Here is a 27784-nt window from a genome sequence, read left to right as displayed (position 1 = left end):
AATTAAAAAGGATCGATTTCTCATAAAATTTCTATTTTTAACTGCTCCCGACTATCTGGAGCCAGTAAGACTATGGCATCCCCAATTGGCCAAGTTTGATGACCAGATCTGAATAGCCAGGTACTTCCCCACCATCCTCTTCCCCATCTCCTTCTCCTCCCCACTATCTTCAGCCTCACAACATATCCCAGTTGGGGATGCCATAGCCTCACTAGCTCCAGACGGTTGGGAGCGGCTGGGACCACGTGCGGTAATCACATTAAATAATAATAATTAAATTAGTGATCGACAAACCGGTGGATGCAATCTGTTATAAGCCATAAGTTGATAATAGTTTGTCTAGTTAGTTAGAAATAAGATTGAGCATTGTAGAAATATGTTATATATTTGTACAGTGCCATCGGGGTAATTTTTCACAAAAACGGCGCTATAAAAATCATTCAAATATTATTATTAAAACAGATTAATAAATACGGATTCGTTCGTTGGTGAGCTAATTGCTAGAGCCATTTCATATAAATTATGAAGACAATGAAAATAGGCATTGAATACATTTGCAATTCAGATATCTGCAATTACAATTTGCGGCAGGGGGAATATAAATGTTAATAGAACATGAAAATGAATTTTAAATAGATTGTACTGTAAGTTTTGAGTAGTCAGGGTCCCGGCTTCTGGGAATGTTGTGAGAATTAATGATGTGGGGAGGACTAGGAAATGAGGAAGTAGAAGGTTGGGAGGTACCCGGAAATTGTGATCTAGTTACTAAACATAGCTAAAGCAATTTGAAGCAACGTTTCAATGCTGAATTATGGTCTCTAAATATAGTAATACTGAAAATATTTTCCAAAATGGAAACGGGTGAAAAGTTACAGATGCCAAATCTTATCTTAAAATTGATATTGTATTCGATTTATTATTGTCTTTAAACAAAAAAGAGGGATTGTCAGATTTGGCAGCAAAATTTTACTACTCCTCCTCATTATATGCATAGATTATTGAAAAAACACTTAGTTTCAACTTAATTACAATATAATACAATTATTAATGTCAGGGGAAGGGCAAAATAATGCATTTAAGTTGTAATTTTGTTAAAACTAATTTATTGCAGGGTTACTGCTAAAGATTTTTTGGTTTTTTGAGTTAGCAATGATTGTAATGTTTATGTATTATAATCTATTTCTGGAATAAGTTTGGTTCCCCTCTTATGTCATTAAGGAGGTTTTTAGTTACTGCTTTTAAATATAAAACTTTGTAACTTCATGTTTAATAATTAATAATAGACAAGAAAAATATTGTAAAAGCTTATTACAAGCATGTTTGTTTAAAAACGACATTTTAATGATATCTTTTTAAATCAACATTAACATTTTCCCAAAACCCTGACTTCATAAGGAGGATAAAACTTTAAAATTGAGTTTGCTACAAAATATGTTTTTGACAGTAACCCCACTATGTGTGTAATTCACCCTTTCCGTTGAAGTATGAATTTAATTTCCATCTCCGCCCCTATGTATTTATTTATTTATAGAGCGGAGAAGGTTTATATGTAGTTCCCGTGAGCACTTAGGCCATAGGGCCATTGTGCTATCTCCCATTTTACCTCATTCCTTTAACAGTAATCCGGTCACTTTAATGAAGTTCGCGAGGGTTGTCATTGGATATGTGGCTATGTCTTCTGGTTCTACAATGTGACTCCCCAGGTATCTGAGCCTTGTTCCCAACAGAGCGGGACATTGGCACCAAATTGAATTGGAGTCTCTTCATCCTCTTCACATTTCCTGCATCTGTTGGTGTTTTCCACTCTCAACAAGTGCCTCCTGAGATGGCAGTTCCCGTTAGTCGTCCTACTAGTTCAGTTCCCTCAGTGAGTTTCTGTCCATATTGAGTAGTTGTCTGATTCACCTTGGGTCTACTTTGGCAGTACTTTGGAATGCCTCATTCCGGGTGCCCTTTCCCATTCCTCCCAGTGCCGGGATTTGACCCACCTTTCAATATGTATTTTAGTGTGGCAAGCTGCTACTCCTATGGCCGGCTTGGATTGCCCTCAATTCCTTTATGTCCTGGTACCCAGATAGGGTTATTTTATTGATGGTAGCAAGTTCTTCAAGAATGGTTTTGCATTCCATCACCAGGCTGCCTATCTAGGCTGGCTATCAGAGCATATGCCTATGTTCTTATTCCTGTACCCGATATGTATGTTCTGCTGTGCACAAGCTAAGATGGCCTCCATCTCAGCTTGAAGTACAGTGCAATGTGTTCCTAGAGGTATACTAAATTCCCTCATGGAACCCTATAAACAGACCCGGGGCCCTGTTTTCCCTGTGTAAAAAGTTGTTTCTTGTATTAATTAAATTGAAATGAAGTGTTTTTTCAATAATTTATGCATATTAACTCCTCAGGCTAATTTGTTCAGTTTCAGGAACAAACAGCTAGTACCTGTAGAGTCAATTTGTTCACTTTTTTCAGGTTCCGACAGCAATTTGAGAAAAAATTATGATATATATTGTTTTTTTTTATTGTTTTTATATGAAAGATTAAAAAAAATAAGGTGGGTATAATGTTTAGAATACATTTGAGTGTTAAAATGTTTTTTTTTGTTATCTGCAATTTTAGATCAGTGTTTAGATGAAAAAAAAATAAGGCGAGCCATTTTCAAAGCTTTTTTATGTTTACTTTCAAAATTATATTTGCATTTCATCACCTTTCAAAAACAGTTTTTAGTTTTCAGATGATCCCATTTATTAAGAAGTGGAAATACACACAAATTCTCACGACTTCAGAGGCCTGAAGGGTTAAGAATGAAGCATAATTATTTTTTTTAATTAATTATGCTTCATTCTTAACCCTATGTGTATGTATATTATTATAATGTAGTTAGTTTTGTGCGGAATTTAAAATGAAATCGCCATAATTGTAAAATTTTACCAATATGGCGATTTCACTTTTTCATTTTAAAATCCATTAAATTCCGCACAAAACTAACTACATTATAATAATATGCATACACATAGTTGTTCGCTGACAACTAAAAAATAATGCAATCAAGCGTTGTAGTAAATTAATAACACGACAAAATTAAGGTGGCATTCTTGGAACTGTTGTTTATCGCCAGCTTTAATAAGTGCGTTAATAGCACAATATTGTGTTTCAATTTTGCTATTGTTATTAATTATAACTTAAGACGAGACAATACCCTAAAACAAAGCCAGCCGTGCACAAAAATATGCTACACGCGACCCTGGTGTATAAGACAGACCTGCAGTTGAATTTGCCCTATCAAATCTCCAAAATAAAGTGGGAATCTTAACGGCATAAGTGATGAAGTCTTGTAAAAACAATATCCGGCGTAATGGGCGGCCCTACAATAGACTTTACCCTAGCAGGCCTAGGAAATCGATATTTCCGTGGGATATATAATTTATTAATCTCAAATGTTTCTAGAGGGATCCCTCGGGAAGTTTCTTATTCATCGTCGAAAAAAATAAAATCATATGCTTACCGCTAATTTTATAGTTGAAAAACGATTTGTAAAATTTTTAAACCATTTTACATAAAATATTTTGATGGTAAGGTCCCGTTTTTATTGATCTTAAATATAAATAACTGTAACGGACGTACTGCTCCGGGCTCGGCCGCAGTCACCCAAGTTAAAATTATAAAATAAAATTCTAAATTGAAATATGTAAATGTATGTAAAATTAACTGTAAACCCTTTATGTATGTAAAATGTAAAAACAATAAATGAAACGTCGGAGCTTGGCTAGGGGACACGGGCAGAGAAGTATACTGGGAGAGCTGGTGGATATCATAATAGCATTTAATTCGGGCACGATTATGAGAATCGTGCCTATACGAAAGGGAACGTTCGGCCACGGCCCGAAGCAACGGGCCGTGCGCCGTCATGGCGTGCGAGATGATTTGCCGTCAGAACGTTCCACGGGCGCGATTCTGAGTATCGTGCCCGAACAAAGAAAGGCCGTGGTCGCGTTCGACCACGGGCCCGAAATTACCGGCCGAGAGGCGGTAACGAACCGGCGGCGCGCCGCGATCACGTCACAACGCGACCCTCGATTCCAGGAATCAAAGAGAAAGTGGGCCCGTGTGAGCGTCGTGCGGCCGCCGGTGGCCTATAAAACATGAAACACCCCCTCAGAGGGCAGATCTTTAGAAGCCACCACCAGCTCTACACCTCTCTCTCTGCTCTGCCCTCTACCTCGCTCCGACTTCTGCCTCTGCTCGCCTTCTTTCACTCTGACTCCCGCCTCACCCTGGACCACGGACTTGCCTACCCCTTCGGACCAGACTCGGAATCAGCATCAAGAACAAGCGACAAGCGATCGGACCAGCTCTACAGCGGCTACAGAGACGGCCCCGTTCTACCCCTCCACGCCACTGAAGGACGACATCTTCCGCCTCCACGGATTGGGATCACCGGCCCCCTTACAGTCTTATGTGTCACACAATTACGTCTGATACAATAACTTACATCCGTAGGGATCCCTACGAAATTCTGGAAACATTTGAGATTTTAGTAATACGTTCATCAGAAATAATTAAAATGTGAGCGTCAAGGGTACCTCTGTTATTAACACACTTTAATCGGGAAGGGTAGTTCTACCCGTTCGGTCGATTGATCCTTAACGTCGGGAAGGGTAGTTCTACCTTCTGCGCCCGCCTCATTTCAATGGCAGAAAAGAAGAAATTATCTGATGTTTTTATATGAACATTATATACCAATCTCTTTATAAAGGTCCCAACTATATGTACATAATTATCAAATTGCAATGCAAGTCTTTTTTTTGTATTTATCTTGGAGTCTTTTGTGTACATCGATATTTCAACTAAAATGGCCTATATTATTGAACACCTGACATTTGATAGGTATTGCGTTTGAAGATCAACGAAATAAGTAATTTAGATAACATATTCTGTTATTCTAATGATTCAATTCTTGGAACCAGGGTTTTTATGACCATGAAACCCGAAACAAATCTTTCTATCTCTGTTCCGCACCCACTCAACTCCTAGGTGCGAGCGAGCGAGTGTCGAGCATTTAAAAACAGCAGGTATCGGCAAACACAGTTAGGCGGACTATAATAAATATTTACAAGTGCGTGCCAGTTTTTAAAAAGCAAATCGTCCTACGGTTGTGTTCCGAGGAGATAATATTTATATTTGCTTTTTCAAACCTTTCAAAATGGATTCTGAAAATTACGAAAGTGATAGCGAAATCGTCGGAGATAATTTATCTGCCTGTTCTAGTAATTATTTGCCTGAATTCCATAGTGAAAGAGAAGAATCTAGTGGAAGTGAAGAAATTCCTTGTAGGAGAAGAATGTCAGTGATGCCATTACAGTTCAGTGATTCTGAAGAAAGTGATATGGAGGAAGAACAAGGAAATATTAGATGAACAATTTTTAGACGTAAACTGTAACTGATTATATAAAGGTGATTAAAAACTTAAACCTAATAGTGTATGATGAAAAAAATAAACAATATTATGTGAGTAATATAATAATAATAATAATAATAATAAAGTGTTTATTCCGGTATGTGGGGAGGTTAGTGCAGTCCCACACATTCCATATAGAGATACAATAAAATATATAATCAAAAACAAAAAGATAGAACAGAAAACCAAAGAAAAGAAAACAGAATAAATTGAGAATAAAATAGAATAAAATGATAAAATAATAGAATAATAGAAAGTTGAAGCCTTTAGGGAGCCGTGACTATATTAGGAGCTAGTATTTTTCTCCAGTGTGCGTCAATGCTGGAGGATGGAGTGAGGCGGGCTTCCATAGTGAGGATATTTCCAGAGCTTCTTATCCTTTCCCTCATTCCTGCCACCCTGAATCTAATAAGGGCTGCATATCCGGGAACTCGCCCCTCGGTGAACATACGGGAAGCGCTGCAGTATCTGGGGAGACAAAACATTGTGCGGAAGGCGTTGTTGTACTGGACCCGTAGTCTTTCTATACTACTCTTTTTGTAGTTTGCCCATAGTTCGCATGTGTACAACGTTGCGCAGAAGGAAAGGAAGAGCGTCCTTTTTACTGCGGTACTACAAAGGCGAAATCTTCTGCTGAGCATGTTTGCTTTAACGCTGAGAGCTCTCCTTTGTCTATCAATATCATCATCGTCCATCAGATTACTGGTGATTATGTGCCCAAGGTATTTAGTTCCTTCGGTCACCTTCAAGTTCACACCGTTCAAGGTAGCTGGAGGAATATTTTTCGGGCCTTGCCCATGTCTTATGACCAATAGAGCCGTTTTAGCAGGGTTATACAACATATTTGTTTCTTCAGCATACTCTTCACAGATTTTCAGAAGAATGCGCAGTCCCCTTATAGATGGTGCCATCAGGACCATATCGTCCGCATAACTGACGTTATTCAGACACTGTCCTCCGATGTGGCAGCCTACTCCTGCATTGTTTAGCCTTTCGGTGAGTTCGTCCATGTACAGATTGAACAATATCGGTGACATGCATCCTCCCTGTCTGACGCCACTCTTTAGGAGGAAAGGTTCGGAAAAATCATCCCTCCATCTTACTAAGTTTTCCTGCTGTCTGTGCCACGAGTCGAGGATATGTATGACCTCCGATGATATGCCTCTTTCTCTGAGTTTAGCCCATAGCAGAGGGTGAGAAACCCTGTCGAAGGCCTTGCTCAGGTCTAAGAAACATGCATATGAGGTAGTCTTTTTATTCCTGTAGTATTCCAGGGTTCTTTTTACCGTAAAAATAGCAGTATCGGTAGCAGTTTGCTTTTTGAATCCCATTTGGTTGTCATGGGTTTCCAGACTGGGTCCGATACTGTTTAATAATAGACGTTCGAATAATCGTGCGATGGTGGTGGCAATTGAGATAGGTCTATAGCTGTCTTGAGAGGTAGAGTCCAACGATTTAGATTTGAGAACAGGTGTTATAATAGTTCTTGTCATATTAGTTGGTAAGTATCCGTTCTTCAAGATGTCGGTAAATAAACTCGCCAGCAGTAGAAAAATCGGTCCTCCAGCGTGTTTGATGTGTTCGGTACTCAGTCCGTCATGACCCGCTGATTTCCCAGTTTTCATTTGTCTCAGGGCGGTAATGACCATGTCTGCTGTGATCAATAAGCCGCTGTCTTCATTTGTTAAACGACTCAGTGGTGGTTCGCTTGCGGGGATCGGAGAGGTCGGAGAAGAGGTGGCGAAGTGTTCTGCGAAAATGTTAGCAATAGCTTTAGTGTTCGTTTCTCCATTTATATTGCACGGAATTTTACATCGTATGTTGCAGTGTTTGTTTGTCTTATTCCAAAACTGTTTAAAGTCACGGCTATGTAAAGCTCCAGCTATTTTGTCCATTTGAATTTGTTCGGAGTCGTTTTGACATTTTTTCAATGCTAGTTTGAACGCTGCACGCTTTAACTTTCTTTCCACCGCGATGGAGCCCTCATGGGGCCTACCATTTTCGATCCAGATCATCATAGCGCGTCTCGATTCTGCGTATTTTTGCGCGACGAAGTCATTCCAACCACATATTTGTTTATGCCGTTGTGATCTTTGTTTACGATTGTCAAATGCTTCAATCGCAGCGTGTCGTAGTGCGTCCACTATGTGGGTATATAGTGCCTCGATGTTCGCAATTGCAGGGTTGCCAATTCTCTCATTCGATATAAAATCTTGTTGAATATTTTGTAGAAAAACTTGTGAGGTTATATTATAACTCTGAATGTCACGTTCATTCTTTGGATTCCAAGTTGCTCGGTCAGTTTTCATACATGTATATATTTCGGTAGTTGGTATTCCTTCCGTTTGTATGGTAAGTTCGAGAGGCCTATGGTCTGTCCAGTCCACGTCGTAATATATTTTCATGTCTAGAATCTGCTTGAAGATATTTTTTGTCACCAAGCAGTGGTCCAGCCACCTAGTGGAAGTGTAATATGAGAAGCATTCTACGCTAAGTGATTATTTTTAATTTTATTTGAAAAAATAACCAATATTATTACCACGTTCTGATGGTTTTGGTCCGCTGTACCGTGCGAGGGGCAATTGCACACGTGGTATTTCAATGGGTAATAATGTGTTACTCTGACGATACTAGAGAAGTGGCAATTGTTTTTGTTTTTATAATGATTTGGGCTTGGTGAAAATATAATAATTTGTAATTTTATAAAGTTGAAACCTAGTTTATACTTAAAAATTGAACCCTAATGACTCAACAATGACTTTGTTTTCGATTTATTATTTTATTTTATTTTTTATTTTTTTTTATATGACACCTCACAAGAGTGTCCCTGCCTGTGCAGTGTACAGACAGGGGAACTATGTCACCACCCGGTTGGGCGGCGTTGTGAGGCGGAATAAGGTAGGGGCTGTAGGAAGGGATTTGTTAATGCGAGCCTTGAAGAGGCTCGGATTATAGGAGGGAGGAAAAACAAATGCCGGTAGCTCGTTCCACATACGAGCCGACTTACACAAAAACGAGTCGTATTATGTTGCATTAGAAATAATACTTGGTTTTCGGCTAGAAATTTTATAGCTTGGGTATGCTGAGTTAGTATGTAGAAAATTTTATTGTAATATTTCCATTATTTTCGAAGATATAGCGATTTAAAACAAATTAAACAAATTCGCGCGGGACCTTTATTTTCGCCCGTTTTCAGCGGTCAGCCGGCGAAAAAATAACCCGATCAAAGTGTGTTAATCTTATGTCGCCTTAATTATGAGTCATATTACAATGTGATGTTATGATTCATTGCAATCTTTATAATTGTGATTACAAATCATGAATAAACATTAGTGAGTCATCTTAATGACATTGTAAAATAAAATAAAAAATCATTATACACAGCTAAATTTCGAAGTCAAATACATAATCAAGATGCTCTAGTTTCGTGACTAGAGTTGTCATGAATTATGCAGAAAAACATATTTATAATTTGAGGTAACGCAAAACAAGTTTTTACTATGAATTATCAGTAAAACCTATATATTTATTTATTCATGTTCTCCATAATACGGTTTTGCACCAATATATTATGGAGAATATTACAAATTTTAGGTACATGAAAGTATAAAAGGTTGTGGAGGCAGTTTTACTATATTGTGACATGCGCCAAAAGATAGTTGCCAAGTAAGTGACGTTAAAAATGTCGATGGTCAATGCAGAATTAAGCAGTTGAGTCGCTCTGTTGATTGGCGAGTTCTGACAGACAGAATTTCTAGCTTTCGGAGAGTAAAATAATGCATGAGATCTCCCACGAGTACACTTGTTATGACGAAACTAGGATTTTTTAAATGTTTGTTATAGATTTTTAGATAAGAGTACTTTGTGTAGTCTTAATTTATGCTTTCTTATTACAGTTATAAGTAAAATGTTATACAGGGTGTGTCGGCAAGTACCCGACAAACTTTAACCAGCTATTCCTCAGCACATTTGGAATAAAAAATGTTATGGGCGTTTTGCTGTCCGGTAACATTTTTTTTCCAAAAACAAAAAATAAATAAAAAAATCCACACTCCGTCACTGTCATTTGCCTTGTTTCTCGCGTTCAACAGTTGTTATTAGCAAGCGCGTCAAAAAGTGTCCTCGCTCTTTCGTACACGCAAAATAATAATAGTTAAAAATGAGACTAATGGTGCTGTGCCATTTCGTTGTGATTGTAAAAGCGCGCCAACGTAGGTACGTACGTACATTATTCAACGAAACTCGAACAAAATATTGCCAGACGGGTTTTCAAACTTTGACAAAGGATAAAACATTGGTGACATGTGGTGAAAATATGAATGATAAATTTTTTATTAAAAAAAAATGTTACGGGACAGCAAAGTGCCCATAACATTTTTTAGTCCAAATGTGCTAAGGAATAGCTGGTTAAAGTTTGTCGGGTACGTGCCGATACACCCTGTATTGTGTGTTAAAATTACATGCTAAAAATTTTGTGTTGTTATTGATAGTTTCTAATTGTAGCCATTCCGGCTAATAAAGGAGTCTACTTACGAGAAGTGATATATGGAAGATTTTGAAAAAATCTTTTGCGCTATATCGTACAAAGGCCTCCATGGCAAAGTGACCTCTTTGGGTGTCAACAAGTGCTTCTTTCTGAAAAATAAACAAAATGACATAAAGACAATGGCAGGTAATCTGAATTGCTCTAATCAGCCATTGGCGCTAGTGATCTGGGGGTCATGCTAGCCGCCAATATTTGTTTATTCCTTTGCCGACAATTTTTTTTTTTTACAAAAGTTTACTATCAATAATAGTAATTAAAATTCCTCAGTGGTGTATAGTGCCTTTATACTCCTTGAGAAAGTCTGGACATAGGTTTCCAAGTGGCGAACAGTTAAGAAAAAATTTGGATTGTGTCTTAAAAACACATATTATGTAAATATGAACCACTAAAAAATTCTCATTTTTGCAATTTACATTTTGTTTTTTCAGACTATGTCATTTTTCTAATGGGAACTAGCAAAATTATATTGTCTCAAACTATGAATACCTTTAAAAATGTGTAGAAGATAGCTTATTTTTCTGATTCTGATCATTGTACTAAAAATGTGAAATTTTAATATTTTCATTCATAATTATTGCTTTGAAAAACTGCACATCCTGAAACGGTTCCAACTGGCTACAACATAGAAAACGCCACTCTCTGATAAGACGGCTGTCACCAACGTTGCCCTGCATGACGTCATGTCATTTGGGCGGCAAAATCAAAAAAGGCCCGTTTTAAATTGTTAAAATTATTTGCCAACATAAAAATAAATTACCTTAATTATAGTAATTTTTTTCGTAATCATTTTCGATAATAAAAATAAATGGTGAAAATCCCTACTGTGAAATATGTAAATTATACAATGAAAATAAAATCTTTCTTCTTAGAAAAATATCATTGAATAATAAAATATTGTGAGTGCTGCCAAGATAATAGCTTATATTAAACCATGTAAAGTCACACCATATCAATTTGGCAGCGGGCCTGCTTAAGCTAAACACATCATTGGTAATTTTATAAAATTAAAATCGGTAATATTTAAATGCAAATAAAAAGGCAAGGCAGAAATTGGTTCATTACATATTTGAGATGGGACTGGAAAAGATACATTTTAACTGCATTGCAAAAATAAAATAGATTTTCAAAAGTAACTAAAATGTTAAAGGAAATAAATTGGCTAACAGATGCTGATCTTGAATGCGATGATATTTATACATAAAATAATAAATAACCTATTATCAAAATGCTTTTCAAGCAAAATTATAGACAACAAGGCATGCACAGACATAACACAAGAATATGCAATGAAATTAGGCTACCAGAAAAGGAAAAGTGAATACACAAAACAGTTTACCATACAAAGGAATGCAAAATTATAATGCCCTGTCGGAAACTTTAAAGTCTTCACCAATTGATAGATTCAAGCTGGATCGTAGGAGCAATATTAATTAAAAATTGTATATATCGTATAAAGCATACAATTATTCATGTTTGTTTGCATCAAATATATGCATACAATTGTTCATGTTTGTTTTCATCAAATATATGCATACAATTATTCATGATGGTTTGCATCAAATATATGCATACAATTATTCATGTTCGATTGCATCAAATATATGCATAAAATTATTCATGTTTGTTGCAAACATGTATAATTACGAATGTACAATATAAGTACTTACTTAATATTTTAAACTTTGGTTTATTTACAATATCAGATGTTATTATTTGGATTTGATGTTAATCTTGATATTAGCATTTGATTTTTATTTTTTTGGTATATAGTTATGCTATTATCCGTGTATTATATACATAAATAGTCAATTTCCTCTGTAAAAGCCCGATAGGGCGTTAATGAATAATAAATAAATAATCAGAAGCGCGGTTAATTGAAACTGAAAAAATAAAATAAAATCTAATAATGTGTGTATGTAAGTTATTATAAATTTGACATCTGTAAAATTGGATACATAAATGGCGAAAATAATAATAAATAAATCAAAATAATAAGCAGTCGATATTGACAGCTTCAAGCAGTGACTGCTTAGTTCTAGACACTGGATAGCAGAGAAAACATTTCAAAACATCACAACACTTTGAATAGCGAATGTTTGTCCGTGAATATCCGTGCTTGTCCTTATATGTAAATTCACAGCTTAAAAGGTTCTTTTTCAGACAGTTAGAAACTATTTCTTAAAACAATAAAGAGTCAGAGGCGAAGAAAAGATAGTTCCAATAGTTATTGGCACATAATATTACCCAATTAACGGAGAATGTGTTAATCATGCTTCTACGTTTTTTTATACACGATTAGACATAATTATAACAATTAGTCAAGTTGACATATTGTTATTATAATATTAGCGCAGACATGTGAAAATCACAGAATAGTATGAATTCTTGATTCTTGATGAATCAATTCTAATTTTTGAAACAATGAAATATTAAATATGATTTAAGATTTCCACGGCCAAAAGTATTTATGTTATTTGTTTTAGGGGTGTTATGCCGTGTTTCGCTAACTCCTTCTTTAGCCAACGTTTCGGACAGCATTGCAGTGTCCATCATCAGGGCAGATGTGTTATTTGAGGTTGTGGTGAAATGTGGCAACACGGTATCACATCCTCATACATAAGCTCACATTTCACCACAACCTGAAATAACACATCTGCCCTGATGATGGACACTGCAATGTTGTCCGAATCGTTGGCTAAAGAAGGAGTTAGCGCAACACGGCATAACACCCCAAAAACAAATAACCAAAAAAAAATTTAATATTATATTCTAGGAAAGTACTTTGTCTATAGCTTGTCTGAATTCTTCACACAAATGATTGCAAATTTTAAGATTATACGTAAATTCAAAGCTAATTTGTGAACCAGATTTCACATAGTACTAAATAATGAAAAGTTTTTTTTTTTATGTTTGATGATTGATCTACTTTACACTTCACAGAGAATTTCACGAGTGAAAATATCTATATATTTCAAACAGTAGTTAAGGTACTTACTTTGTTAGTAAAATTAAAAGTGTTGAAAATTTGTGCAATTTTGTTGGCTCCAAATCCGGGATAATTATAAGTTCATAGACCAGGTAAATGAGGTTGATGTGGTCCTCCTTCGAAAACTTAAGTCCATACAGTTTGATGTATCTGAAAAACGTTTAAATTTATATTTGTGAATTGATTTATTCAATTTGGAAAATTAAATAAATGGCAATAACAAATTCTGTGGAGAAATTTCTAATGTCATAAAAGGTAAACTACCCACTCGAATAAAGTTCGAGTATTATTTAGAACTTTCCTTTGTGATATTATAGCATCAATATGATTTTGCAAATATTGAAAACTCTACAAAGTTATCAATTATAAGCAAGAAATGGAAGTCACAATGAAAAAACTTGAGTAAATATTATACACATTGTTTGCGAAGAAAAAAATTATAACTTATGGTAGAAAAGTTTTGAATTGGAAAGAATTTACAAGGCCTGCGGTCGTCTCAACCCTACATCAGTTCTTTATATTTCTAAAACAATGGAAAATAATGTAGTTACTTCATCAGTCTGGAAGTCCACATTCCGCATCCTGGTCTCATTTCCTTAATCAAGACATTTTTCCCCAAATAAGTCTTAATTTCCGCAAAGAGGCGTGAGGATTCATCGTCCAATTCGTCGGCATAGGGTAATATATTATTGTACACCAGCTCCTTCTGGGGTTTGAATCCTAAACGTTTGATTCGTTCTTGGGACGTGGAATGCATATCCAAATCCTCTTCGTCCATCGTGACCTTTCAGACACTTTTACACTTCACTTATTCAGGCGACACTAGACACACGTGTGTTATTCCTTTTTCACTATAATCCATTGACATGTACAAGAAGTCATCGACTGTCATCATCTGCTCATTTTACAATGCACAAGTCACTGTTGGCGACATTTTTAAACTAGAAACAGCAATGAAACGTCAAAAATGATAAGTGGCGCGATCTGGCGGCAATGCGGGAAATCAATATTCAGACTTTATTCGTGCGTCATTCAAAATATTACTGTTTTTATTACGCAACTTTTCTTTGTGTAATAAAAAATGCAAAAGTGTTGGTTTGAACAATGATTTCGCACTTATGATAGGAAATACTACACTGTATTTTACAATAAAGATTTAATATTTTAGAATTAAATAACACTGTTTTCCTACAAGAATTATTCTGAAAACGGTGGTTTTAATTGAATTATAAATTATAATGTGATGTACGTCATACTGCATACTATATAAGTAGTAAGTTAGTATTCACGTTTTTTATATGACTGCAGTGATTTCGCATTTTAAAAACTTTACAGAACTGCGCAAAAGTTTATGTATTAAATATAACCAAAATATTTTAACTCTAAAGTAGGTGAGTAAGTTTCTACATAGTTTTTAGCGTTTTTTTTTGTTATGTAAGTAACTAAGTAGATAGATACTGATAATGTACCTTGTGAATCTTCTTTTAGACCTATTATTAATTTTCGTCCGGCTTTTCCGTTTCAATAACGTTTCCTATAATTTGACAATGAAAACTAATCACTAATCATGATCGGTCTCCTAGTCAAGTAATGATGAAATGTGCATCTACAAATAGGTAACCTGACCGTTGCATTACTAACACAGTGACACGATTTGAAAATGTGACCCTGGCACACATAACTCCATGCCAAGACGCCGGGAGTCTCATTTCCTTGGGGGATATCAGGAATATAATTATGCGTTTATCTAAATGTGCATATATTTTATTAAATTTCACGATTAGATGAGATTACCTGCATCTTTGTAAAGTGTGGCAAATATTCAAAAAAATAAATTTTCTACATTTATTACATTTTACTTACTTTCAGAGAATATAATCTTGTGAAAATAATCGATCTCCCTCTATTATATTTTGACCTTTGACCAGTGGCGGCTCGTGTCTTGTAAGTGAGCTAGACTGGAAAGTTTAAAAATACGACTTTATTGATGTTGTTGTAGCTAAAAAAAATTGGCGTGGATATTCCCACCTAACTGATCTGCAATAAAAAAACATATTTAGCTGTAACAACAATAAGTCGTATGTTTAATGTTAGCACTGCAGCGCACTTAAAAATGACGAGCCGCCATTGATCGGGACTGTCTGCTACCGGTCACTATGCCGGTCACCTAATAATAATATTACAATACTTACCTACCTATTAGCTACTTAGAACATACTAATTTCATTGTCAGGTGTCAGATCAGCTAGCAGGTCTGAAGAAATTCAAACACGTGTTGCTGATATTCAAACGTCACCCTGAGATATCATAAATTATTTCCTGTTTAAAATCTACAACCCACATGACCTTTTTTTCCGACTTCTACCGGTATTATAAAAATGCCTCCTCCTATGCACTAACTAATAATAATAATAATAAATTTATTTCACATAAAAATCATACAATAAAATATGCGGAAACTTTGACTAGCCAACTAGGAATGGATCCTGTTTTAGGCCGGTCAAATTGACAAGTTTAGTTCATATTATAATTAAGTACTTAATATAAAACAAAACCGGTAAAGTAAATAATAGCCAGATAGTAGTAATAAAAAGACAGATTACCACAGGAGTTGTAAGGTAGAAAAAATGGGAAGGGTAGTTTATAAGTTTATAATATAGTTGGATGATTAGAAAATAATCGATAGCATTGATAAATAAAGTACAGATCAATACAGAATTGACAATTGTGTTCAGAGGTGATAAATATGTGTTTTTGTATTGTATGTAGGTACTTTAAAAAATTATGTATCAGTGTTTTGACAATAATGTACCTATAATATATATTTTTTATAATAAGATTATCTACTGATCAACATATCTTCACTTTTTACCCTCCCTAAATCAAGGAGCCAGTCGTTGACCAATTTGCGCAAAACATTTGTACTTTTCGTTTTCCAAGCATTAGGAATGATATTAAATAATGTAGGTCCTAAGTACGAGAATTGCCGTTGCCCAAGGGACGTCGTGGTTTTTATTGGGACTATTGGATTATTCCTTGAAAGTCGGTATTAACTCCATTACCTACTATTTAAATTTTACACAACGGATAAATAACCATTTGGTGTAGATTAATGTTTTTTTTACATTAACCCCTTCTAGCATCTTTTGGGATGCTATGTGGAGGGTCTTTTTAAGGAAAGGAGGGAGAGGAAGTTCTGGGAAGGTAAAAGGTAATAAGGGTCGAGTAGGAAGTAATGATCAGTGTATCCAGGAGTGATGGACATATGAATATATCCTTCCCAATGCAGCGCAAAGCAATGGGTCGAGAGACCAGTGGGAGAGGTAAAACGGTCTCCCCAAGCCAGCCTCCCCCGATCTGGCACACCATGCAGCTGGAGGGCAGGCACATCCTGAACACACCTCACCCGATGAACCCCGGCACCCCTGCTAAATTAACAAACGTAGCGAACCACTCGTGATGACCTATGGCAGAGTGTTGGTTATCTAATAAATGGTTACCAGGTAAAAATGGATGTCAGATGTGTAAAATTTAAAACACGTTTAGGTATTAGTTAGACCCTGAACTGACGAATAAAAATAATACGTCATGTTGTCGTGGATGAGGTGGTTTAAGTATAATTTTTGGATACGTCGATATTGTAAATACATGTAGTGGTCAGTCAACAAATAAAGTTTGATTTATTCTAACAAGCAAACAATGGCTACCTACTAATATCCATACTCGTAGGTTATCTACTATTTTTTAAAAGAAATAGGTCAATGAAATAAAGATTTTACCAAAGTAATTAATGCGATGGGTGCGCTTAATTGTCTTCACTAATTATTTAACGCACCTTAGCTTGGCGTTCGAGAAGCATTACGTTTTTAAGAAAGGGTGAGCTCATATAGATTGATTTAGCAAACATAATCATTTTTTGGATTCTGCTGCAGGGGCGGATCTAACGGTCAGCAAATCAACAAATACGCTGACGCCCACGTCTCTGAATGTTTAAAAAAATAATTCTTTTTTACCTTCATAACAAATTTTGGGGCTTCAAATATTGCAACAAACTCTTTTTTTACAAACAATGATATCGTATTTTTTGGAACTCTGTGCATATAAGCCAAACTTGAAAAGGAATCCCCGTTGACATGTTTTTGGATTTTTTCTTGAATCTTAGACAGTACATCAAATTGTTCTTCGATAGCCTTCGGTATCTTGTAACGCCATATCTCTCAATATAGTGTTAGAAGCACTCAATTCGTTTCTCCTTATAATCCATTTTCGAGCCCACATAAGTTTTTTGCGCTTTTTCATATTCTAAAGTTCGTTCCGTAAAAGGTCCGAAATCATAGGGACGCACACAGCGATAACTTAACTTGACGTCATCTTGATTAATAATATCGGTTCGAGTTAAATTGAAACGCCTGAATGATATCTTGTTCAATTTTTATCGTTCAATAAAAGTTGTTCAACTAAAATCGCTCTGTCTGAACGGGGCATATGTGGCCCGAAGCGATGCATCCCCGGTCCGAATATAATAAGGGAAAGAACATGAGATGAGATGGTTTCAAAGGTGAACGAATAGTGACTAATTAATTTCCATTAATTTGTCCATTACCGTAAAATTGGGGTGAAATCGATGAGTTTGTATGAGGTACTCAGATTCTGCAACGACGTATTGTGTCCCGCCTCAGATGAGGTGAAGTGTGAGCAGGATCGAACCTACAGGCGTAATTGGAGCAGTCCACTCTGAGCGCCAACTTGCCAAGGCGCCAAGAAGCCAAGCCGCTGATAATATCTAACACTTAATACTGCGTGAGGTGTAAAAGAGCCAAAAAGGAGCCAAAATCGAGAATAGAGAATGTCGGAGAAAATTTTCCAAAGAACATTTTCGTGTTCTTGGGGTGGAGGTGGCATAAAATGTCACATACACAAAATTTAGCGCCAGTATTTCCAATATGCGAACACCTCACCACCTCAAAACATTTGTTAGTAGATTACTACCAGTAGTAGTATTAACAAGGAAAATGAGATTGAACAAATATTATATTTATCCTGTGAATTGGTGGGACATTTATAATGCATCTTGTGCGAGGTAGGTACACTCAACAGTAATCGGTGGTTAAAAAAACATGTAGGTGCTTATATATTTCTAACCCGCTCCAATGGTCGCCATGTTTTGTGGTTTAATAATTGAAGAATTAAAATAATTAAAAAATGTGAAGAGAAGCCATAGACGCCCCGGGTATTTTACTATCCCGTTTGAATTTGAAAGCTACTTATTATTCAATTAAAATATTTGCACGATGAATGGCGACCTTTATTTTGGTGATCCAAGGTTATTTTTTGTGGCAGACACAACAATCAAATAGTTTTGTCGAGTCTGGTTCACGTCGATCTGTCGAGCACATGGATCTAAAAAGCCCTGGACATTAGTGCGATTTGTATAAATGGCATTGAAGCCAAATCTAAGGTGAGGGGAAATTGCCTGGCAGCCATCTTATATGATTAACTTTTGAACGGATTTGTATGCAAAGTGATGCATAATGAATTATTATAATTTAATTTTTTGGGGTATTTGATGAGACAAGGAATGGGATACGTCATTAAAAAGATTAAGTAAATTTTGGCACTTTTCATACATCTTCCCCCTCACACCGCGGCTTCAAATTGTTCTCAAATTGCTCCATCCAGCTTTTTAGGTCCATGTTCGAGCAGGGCCAATACCTTATGCTGCGTATACATACGCGAGCCGAACTGCCGAACTGAACCTCAACTTATGGGAAAGGAACGAAGCAACCGCAAATGGCGCGAAACGCCGCTTGCAGTTGCTTCGCGTAATTCGTGGCTCGGTTCGCGTTTAAGTTCCCAAATGTATACGTAGCCATAGATATACCATACTTGCTTTTCACAGACGTTGGGTAGGTACTTTTAATATGATATTTGACTTTTGTCAACACTGAGTTAGCATGAAAAAAATATTGCTCTGAGCGGGGCCGTCGCGAGATGTTTCGCCTGTGTGCGAAATCCAATACGTATACACGGTGTTTGGAAACTCAATTCACTAGTGAGTGGTTTATTTACATGTTCCACTTATACTACGAGTATCCGGACACCGTGTATGGGTACAGACATTTTTTTAAACATAGGTCTACATTCCTACGCAATGTTTTCGTTTTGCAAATAGTTGATTTAAAAAGCAAAATGATTCATTTTATATTCAGATATTATTATTATGATTGTCACTGCCGCGCCGTGCACACTCGCTCAGCATGATAATTGAAGTGGCGCCATTCATAATTTTCAAAGAGAACTGTTTAAGTTTTCGTAAAATATTATAGCATGTTCTATGTATGTAGGAAAGGTTTTCCTCTTTGATCTGATTATTTTCGATTTGATTCAAAATTGATGTAGGCGAGGTTAGGGGGGAAATGCACTCGAAACTAAAGTCAAAATTTCAGGGGCCAAATCGAAATTATAAAGATCTATGGATTTGACTTACAAAATTAGTGCAGGGGAGGTGGGGAAATAAACTGAAATACAAAGTCAAAATGCAAAAAAAAGTCATCTTGAAATTCTAGAGTTCTGGTTCAAATCTTGAACCAATTTAGATTAAAATTGCTACAGGTAAAAATTTCGGGGGCCATCTTAGAAATCTAGTTTTCTCAACCAATTTTGGATTTGAGAAGTTAAGTGGGAGATTAACTGGATTTTTTTGTCAATATGCAACCTTTTGACCACTAAATATAGAATTAAGTTACGTTAACTTATTTATTTAGTCATTGATTCAACTACCATCCCAAATTTATATATTTAGGATTTGAAGTAGGTACATAAATTTCCTAGTAAATACAATGATTTTTTTCCATTAGTAAAAATACAGGAGGCACTGATGAAAATAATTTTCCTCATGGCCTATGTCATCTTTGGGGATGTAGTGTAGTGGGGATGTGTAGAAGAGTTTTCAAGGAGAGGAAGATCTGGGAAGGAAAAAGGTATGAGGGGCGGCTAAGAATCTGGGGATCAGCATGTTTGAATTTATTCCTCATACTGCATGTAGGAGATGGGACGAGAGAGTCCTGCTGGAGAGGTAAAAAGATCTCCCTCAACCAGTCTCTCCATATCCGGCCCGGCACACAGTAGGTGGGCAGACGCATCAGCCGCCAAGACTTAGACAATCCTCACCCCATGAACCCGGGCACCCCTGCTAAGTCACCAAACGTAGCTGACCACCTGTAATGGCCTATGGCAGAGGTGTTGGTTATCTAATGAACACTTCCTGGGGCAGCTGTACCCATACTAAACTGATATATCCAATGTGTAAATGGGAGTTCGTCAGTTGAAATCACGCTTCACAGGTCCTGTGAATTACAACTGAAGAAATATATACGGCATAGGTAGGTATATCACCTATCCTTTTGATGGAAATTTTTTTTAGGTTTGTTATAAGCAAATTTTTACTGTTGAAATTGATGGAGCTGACACACATATACTGTACTCTCAAGGCATGTACTATGGCAAGTGATATGCTGAAATAGGCCAAGCCACGAGAATATAGATTTTATTTAAGTCAACAAAAATGTTTAGAACTAATTACATGGACACATTATGTGACTTACATGTATTTTGCAATTTTAATTGTAGGCCTTTCATATCGTAACCTACGTCAACAAAAATGTTTAAAACTAGTTAATGCAGACACTTTGTGTGACTCGCATGTTTTTGCAGTTTTAATTGTAGGCCTTTCAAATCACAACCTCCTCAATCACAACAAAATCCTTGAAGTAATTACATATGAGGATGGAGCAATTACTGACCAAATTACACACTTTACCTTTTTGATTGATGAATTCTTTTTTTCATTCATAAAGGAAAACGTTTGGACCTACAGTACGGGATAAACTAGGCGTACACTAATATACATATTGATAAAATGGGGATCTTGAAGTTTTCATAAAAATAAATAAATAATCAAAATGCTGTGATGAATGGATAATTGGGGAAACTCTGCTACCAATCCGGAGCCACAGGTTCAAATGCTGGCATGTCCAAATAAATATAATTTAATTTAAATGAGTTATTTCATAGAAAAATTATATTAAAATATTTCACAAGGTATTTGCGGAATGTTCCAGAGTGGTAGATACTCTCATATCAATATTCAGAATCGAAACATTGCGCGAAAAGGTCAGTCATGTTATGAACGATTGAATATTAATAACCATTAGTAATGAATAGTTGACTAGATCGTCTAGGGTCTGATCTGTTTAAAAGTACTTTGGATTGTCTCATTCCATGTACCCTCTTCCATTCCTGCGAGTGCTGGGATTTGACCCATCTTTCAATATGTAGTTTGGAGTTGGAGTAGCAAGCTGCCATTATCATAACCCAGGTATTTTCATTCATATTAAGACTTGCAAACATACTGTATGTACATAGTGACAAGTGACAACCATTATATTGTTAGCAAGTACTAAGTACATAATTATTTTTCTGAAATGACAATTAAAAACTGCAGCATTGCTTGAATCTAATATATAAGGAACATCCTAAGCATGGAGGTTCAGTTTAGATTCATCGCAAGTTTAGTACAGTCGGAAACAATTGCAAGAAGAATGGCAGCCACCTGTGGAAAGTTAACATTCTTATTTGTGCTCCTGGGTGTTTTCTGTAACACTCTTTGCGATGAGGTAATCCATTCAAACAGTATTATCATCCTTTAAATTGCACTAATTATATTTCAAATCAGTGGACAAATGAGTTGATTTCCCACCCAGACATTGTGGGTTCAATCCTCTACTAACCTCTAATTCCTCCATCATTGTACAAGTAACATTTTCCACTTAGAATGGCATGTAGAAGGATGAGTTCAAATATTGTCAGGTTATCCGTAACCTGGGAATGTTTGTCTTTTTTTATTTAAAAAAAAGTTAAGGGGATGCACCACGTCGTGTAACATTTGGAATTGGGCCGCTAACAATTATACTCCTTACGTACATGGTGATAAGGTTTAAATTACTGCTCGACACTAGCTGGCTGTTTTAATTTAAAACTTCTCAAATAAGCAATCAAATTTTCAAACCAAAAAAACATGATTTTGCATTACTTCCTAGTACGTCGCCTTAATATTAATACTTGAAAACATATTGGGTAAAGTTTTACTATTCAGACTCTTTCTTAATACTCATAGATTATTGAAATAACGCATTGTTTCAACTTAATTACTGTAAGAAAAAAAAATTACTTATGTTGGCGGAAATCTCTAAATAGTATAAAACAAATTCACTCTCTGTAACTGTCTGTTTGTGCGCTTAGTTCTTCTAAACTACGCAACGGATTTTGATAGGGTTTTCACTCTCGTTTAGAGAATTTCTTCCGAAAGGTTTATATAATAATTCATGCATATTATATTTATAGAAAGTAGAGAAAATGTAATCAAGCTTTAAAAATAATATTTTCGGAAGCTTACATTGCTAACGCTGGCTAAACCTTATGAGATACATCAAAATAATGTACTACGGAATTGTACATCTTAAAAAAGCCTACAGAAAATTCCACGATGGTATATGTCTATCTCCTAAGGATAACCCTAACAAAGCCGTCAATTTTAAGTTTTTATTATATTATAATTATTTTAATATTATGAGTAATATAATAATACTTGGCTAATTTATATAGCGCCGTTTTCGTGAGAAATCACCTCAAGGGCGCTGAATATACCTATCTAAAGTGATGAAAAAAATATAAACCTGGTGGTAAATAGTAAAACTTTACCTCATATTATGTACCTACAACTTTTTGTCATTCAAAGGTTTGATTTAGTTGCAAAGCTTAATTACAATGGTTGAAAAGCCATATTTTTATATTACATACACAGTTCACACTTTTTACAACATTTTATTGTTTGCACAGTCAGCAGAAGGTTGTACATTGGTAACTTCCATATAAATACCAGTAAAACAAACACAGCATTCCCACTCAACTCTCAAATATAGGAATTGCCCTTTTTTGCACAGTCAAGAGTTTTCCCCGTATCTCCAGGCCCTAGCAAACTCAAGAGTAGGGCGCACTTGCGATTTATGTAGGGTCAGCAGTTGTGCTATGTTATTATTTGTCTGTGACCCTTGTACAATATGCCCAACTTCAGAGACTAACCTCACTACGACTTTGATGATGCCCCCATGACTTAGCTGGACACTTACTTAATATTACTCTTTGCCATGAGATCAATTTGCTTCAATAAATCTCCGCTCAGCCTGAACAACTTAGCTAAGTAACTTAACAAGTTTGCAAATATTGTTTTAAAATGAAATTTATCGCTTTCAGTTTCCAACGCAAGAATTCATTGATTTGCTGAAGCCAGTAGTGGAGAAATGTGAAGCCATGACCGATGTGGATAAAGGTATGATTTTTGTTCATACATAATATAAAATTATTATAAGTAATAATTTGTCTCCTGAAATATCCATACAAATTGAAAATATCTCCTGAGTAAAAATAAATGCCGCCGACGGAAATTGAACCCGCACCTTCTGATGTCTGGTCAGGTGCTCAGGTGTTTATTTTTAATCGGGAGATATTTTCAATATGTATGGAGGCGGGTGGCCGAGTTGACATCGCGCTTGGGTCCCACTCGGGCGTAGTGTGTTCAATTCCTCGGCTGGCTAAGTCCTCCATCACAACACAAGCAACATTTTCAGCTTACTGTTGGTGGTGGTAGGAGATTTTCAAATATTGTCAGGTTATTCGTAACCCGGGAATGTTTGTCTTTCTTTTAAAAAAAAAAAATTGATATTTCAAGAAACTAATTAATGCTTATAATAATTTGTTATCCTTTGTGCTATGCATAAAACCTTGTCTTATTAACATTAGTTTATCATTAGAAAATAATTATAATATAATTTTTTTTTTTTTTTTTTTATATTTACTCCACACAGGAGGCCCTGAAGAAAATAATTTCCCTCAGGGCCTATGTCATCTTTGGGGATGCTGTGTGGAGGGTCTTTTTGTGGAGAGGAAGGAGTGAACATGGGTCTTGAAGAGTCCCATGTTGTAGGAGGGAGGAAACACAGAGGCCGGCAGTTCGTTCCACAGCCGAGCTGTTAAACTTAAGAACGAATCGTAGAAGCGACCCGTTCTCATGTGACAAGTGTCAACTGTGTACAAATGTTGGGCGCGCGTTTGGCGTGTATCCCGACTACGCACCGGTGCCGAAGGGATCAATGACGCTAGTTCCTCAGAGCATCTTCCATTGTAATACCGATAGAACAAGGACAGCATACCTACCTGACGCCTGTGCTCTAAAGATTGCAGTCTGTTTGTTAAGATTGGGGAATCTATCAAACGGACCGCCCGTTTCTGCACAGAGTCAAGGGTTTTTTTCAGGTATTTAGGGGCTCCAGACCAGAGATGGCTGCCAAATTCGACCGTAGGGCGCACTTGCGATTTGTACAGGGTGAGCAGTTGTGTACTATTAAAGTATTTGCGGGCCCTGTACAGTACGCCCAGCTTCTGAGAGGCCAACTTTACTCTGGCTTCGATGGAGCCCCCGTACCTGAGCTGGTCACTTATAGTTACACCAAGCATATCAATGGAAGGCCTGTTCGGAAGATTGCTTCCGTTGAAGGAGACTAGATTATCATTTGGATCCCTTTTAGACGTAATCAGACAGGATTGGGTCTTTGAAACATTAAATTCGACGAGATTATTTTTACCCCAAGAGGAAATACTCTCGAGATAACCGTCCATTCTCTGCTTCAAAGCCCTCCGAGCCGTTGGAGTTTGTGTGCCCTTTGGGGGCTTATCAAACAAAAAGCTATCATGAACTGTACTGTCATCCGCGTAACAATGAATCGGTGCACATGTCAAAAGGTCATTGATGTGCAACAAAAACAAAGTCGGAGACAGAACCGATCCCTGTGGGACGCCAGCATTTATGGAGTGCGAGGAAGAGGTGAAACCGTCAGCAACCGCCTGAATCGACCTATCCCTTAAAAAGTTAGCAATCCACGTACACAGGGATGCGGGAAGTCCGTAAGAATGCAATTTGTTGACAAGTCCTCGGTGCCAGACCCGGTCAAAGGCCTTGGATATGTCTAGTGCGACCGTTTGGGTCTCACCGTGACGTTCCAGGCACCGCCCCCAAACATGCGTCACATACGCGAGAAGATCACCGCACGAGCGGTTCCGCCGGAATCCGTATTGACGGTCGTTGATAATTTTGTTCTTCTCGAGGTATGTGAGCAGTTTGTCGTTGATCACACGTTCCATCACTTTGGACAGAACTGATGTGATCGCTATGGGGCGGTAGTTGGCCGGGTTGGAGCGGTCACCTTTCTTGGGAATAGGGTGAATTACCGCTTTTTTCCAACCAGAGGGCACAGTGCCACACTTCAGGGACATTTTGAAGAGCTTTGTCAAAACCGGAACTATTTCCGCAGCACACCTCTGCAATACCAGGGCAGGTATTCCATCAGGTCCACTAGCTTTGTTAACATCGAGCCCCCGTATGACGTGGAGTACATCCCGATGCCGGATCCTCAGCTTTTTCATATAGAAGCCGCAGTGAGGAACCGACGGCGGAACAGCACCCCGGTCGTCGAGGGTCGAGTTTTCCGCAAAAATTTTCCCTAATAAGTTAGCCTTTTCGGTGGCGGTGTTTGCTAGTGAGCCGTCAGGTCTGGTAAGAGGTGGCAAACTGGGTTTGCAAAAATTTCGACCTATTGAGCCCGCAAGCGACCAGAATGAAATTTGGAAAACCCTATACTTGTGTAAGTAATACAAACATTTTAAAATCACCGAAATAATAATTCTGAATTATTTTAGGACTTGTCCAACACTTTAGTGAAGGAAAAATGCCAGAGGACCCAAAACTTAAGGTAGGAATTTTGCATAATCTATAGAGTTAACATTTTATTTTCATAAAAGGGAGTTTTTGAAATATGATTCAAGTAACCCAAATAAAATAATTAATATTATGTAATAAGACTGACAATAATATAAATCTATAACACATAAAAACAACATAACTAATGTAAAAAAACTGACTTAATTATCAATGTAATAATAATAAACAATTGTAATTGTATACAATTTGACTACAAAGTTATGTAATTGTATACAATTTGACTACAAAGTTATGTAATTTTATACAATTTGACTACATAAATTATTGCTTGTTATTGTTTAAATGTTCAATAATTGGATTTAATGTTTTTATTTTAGTGCTACATGAAGTGCATGTTCCTTGAATTTGAAGTTGTAAGTACAATTTATGTTATATATAGTAGTTCCCGGCATTAGTGTGTTGAGTACCTCATACAAGACGCGCTAGAAATTAATGTCCCATAAAAAAACGTTAAATGTCCAGCCACCTAACATAACATATTTGTCCCACCTCTTTATCTATGTGTACAAAAGGTTTTGTATTACATACTACAAATGTTTTGAGGTAGTGAGGTGTTTGTGTATTGTCACTGCATTACTACATTTTGTACGACATTTTTGTATTTTCCAGAATATGAAAATATTGAGGGTAAAGTTGATTGCTCTATTGTGGCTCTTTTACACCTCACATTATTTTAGTATTCAGTATTTGAGCACCTCTTACAAACTTATCAGTTTTTCGAAATCAAATGTAGACGGTGATTTTTCCTCTTATTTTGAAGTATACAAAATGTCATCAATTATCAAAATTCTGCTGTGAGGGGTGAGAAAAGAGATTGGGGTAATATTATCTCATACAGACAGTCAACTTTCTCTTGTTTTGAAGGTCAAGTGTGCAAAATTTCGTCAATCTCGGAATAGAAATGTAGATTTGATATTATGTAGATGAAATGGCAACTTCTCGACCTTGCAAAAACTTAACACAGTATACATTTGTCTGAAATAGTTGGATGCCGTGACGGGCCATTTTCATTACGAGAAGATGCTGGAACTGATCCCAGAAAGCATGAAGAAGATTGCCTACAAGATGGGAAAGGACTGCGTACACTTCAAGGGGGAAGATGGATCGGACATGTGCCAGGTGTCCTTCGACTTGCACAAGTGCTGGCAGCAAGCTGATCCTGAGGTAATACCATCCATAAGATATTAAATTACTCGCAATAACAATCTAACCTAACTTCGCTGATCCTGAAGAAACAAGATGCATGAGATTTAACACTCTGGTGCGCCACATTGAAATCGCCCTTTCGCAAACGCAAAAACAAATCTAACCAAACTCGCACCTCTTTTGCCAAATTATGATTATTTTTTTACATCAACTCCACACAGCCTGTCGCATCTTCGGGGATGCTGTGTGGGGGGGTCTTTTTGAGGAGAGGAAGGAGTGAATATGGGTCTTGAAGACCCATGTTGTAGGAAGAAGGAAACAGAGACCGGCCAAATCGTTTGTTAAATCAAGAACGAGTCGTTGAAGCGACCCGTTCTCATGTACATATATTAAGCGCACTTTGACGTGTTTCCTGACTATGCACCGGTGCCGAAGTGATCAATGATGCTAGTTTCTTGGTGCTCCTCCTTAATAAAAGTTATATCAGTTGGCATTTAAATTTTCAACAAAAATTTATTATTTGTGGTATGATTTTTTTTCTAAACTGTTTTAATTTTAATCTTATTGCAGCATTACTTCCTGATGTAAACTGGTGCAGTTTATAACCGACCATAGCAAGAAACGGATTTAATTTGAAAATAATGATTATTAATCTTCAATGTAATAATGCAGTCTTATGAGTGAATAATATTATAATTTAAATAAGAATATTAAGCAATGTTTATAAAACCAAACTTTTTTTATGTAGTACATTTAATA

The 27784-nt window shown here is 36.6% G+C and overlaps 2 protein-coding genes across 5 annotated transcripts in view; one reads left to right on the top strand and one right to left on the bottom strand.

The window, feature by feature from the left end:
- LOC149417035 (proteasome activator complex subunit 4-like) overlaps positions 1 to 13933 on the bottom strand; it is a 61290-nt gene extending 47357 nt beyond the window's left edge. For all 3 annotated transcript variants that reach the window (XM_089641135.1, XM_089641136.1, XM_089641137.1), the window contains exons 1-3: positions 13539 to 13933; positions 12997 to 13137; positions 9989 to 10090 (exon numbers count right to left, since the gene is read on the bottom strand). In XM_089641135.1, coding sequence (XP_089497261.1) covers positions 9989 to 10090; positions 12997 to 13137; positions 13539 to 13765 — 470 coding nt within the window. In that variant the 5' untranslated portion in view covers positions 13766 to 13933. The remainder of the gene's footprint in view (positions 1 to 9988; positions 10091 to 12996; positions 13138 to 13538) is intronic.
- Positions 13934 to 14276: 343 nt separating this feature from the next.
- On the top strand, positions 14277 to 27694 carry LOC149417034 (general odorant-binding protein 83a-like). Of its 2 annotated transcripts, XM_089640739.1 has the most exons (6): positions 14277 to 14378; positions 23299 to 23374; positions 25798 to 25850; positions 26197 to 26232; positions 26864 to 27043; positions 27596 to 27694. In XM_089640739.1, the coding sequence occupies exons 2-6, from the start codon at positions 23356 to 23358 to the stop codon at positions 27611 to 27613; spliced, it is 306 nt and encodes a 101-aa protein (XP_089496865.1). In that variant the 5' UTR covers positions 14277 to 14378; positions 23299 to 23355; the 3' UTR covers positions 27614 to 27694. The 2 variants fall into 2 exon arrangements, with proteins under 2 accessions (XP_089496865.1, XP_089496864.1); XM_089640738.1 differs by lacking the exon at positions 27596 to 27694 and having other exon boundaries at positions 26864 to 27236.
- The last annotated feature ends 90 nt before the right edge of the window (positions 27695 to 27784 follow it).

This window comes from Hesperophylax consimilis, chromosome 16 (genome assembly GCF_061612785.1).
Source record: "Hesperophylax consimilis isolate HC1 chromosome 16, BYU_Hcon_1.0, whole genome shotgun sequence".
Lineage (NCBI taxonomy): Eukaryota > Metazoa > Arthropoda > Insecta > Trichoptera > Limnephilidae > Hesperophylax > Hesperophylax consimilis.
This window is presented reverse-complemented; position numbering and strand designations above follow the sequence as displayed.

What these genes read in the sequence shown, in the direction of transcription:
- LOC149417034 (XM_089640738.1), top strand. An exon ending in CAGAGGACCCAAAACTTAAG is followed by an intron (nt 25,851 to 26,196) that starts GTAGGAATTTTG and finishes TTTTTATTTTAG; the next exon opens with TGCTACATGAAGTGCATGTT. An exon ending in TGTTCCTTGAATTTGAAGTT is followed by an intron (nt 26,233 to 26,863) that starts GTAAGTACAATT and finishes TGTCTGAAATAG; the next exon opens with TTGGATGCCGTGACGGGCCA.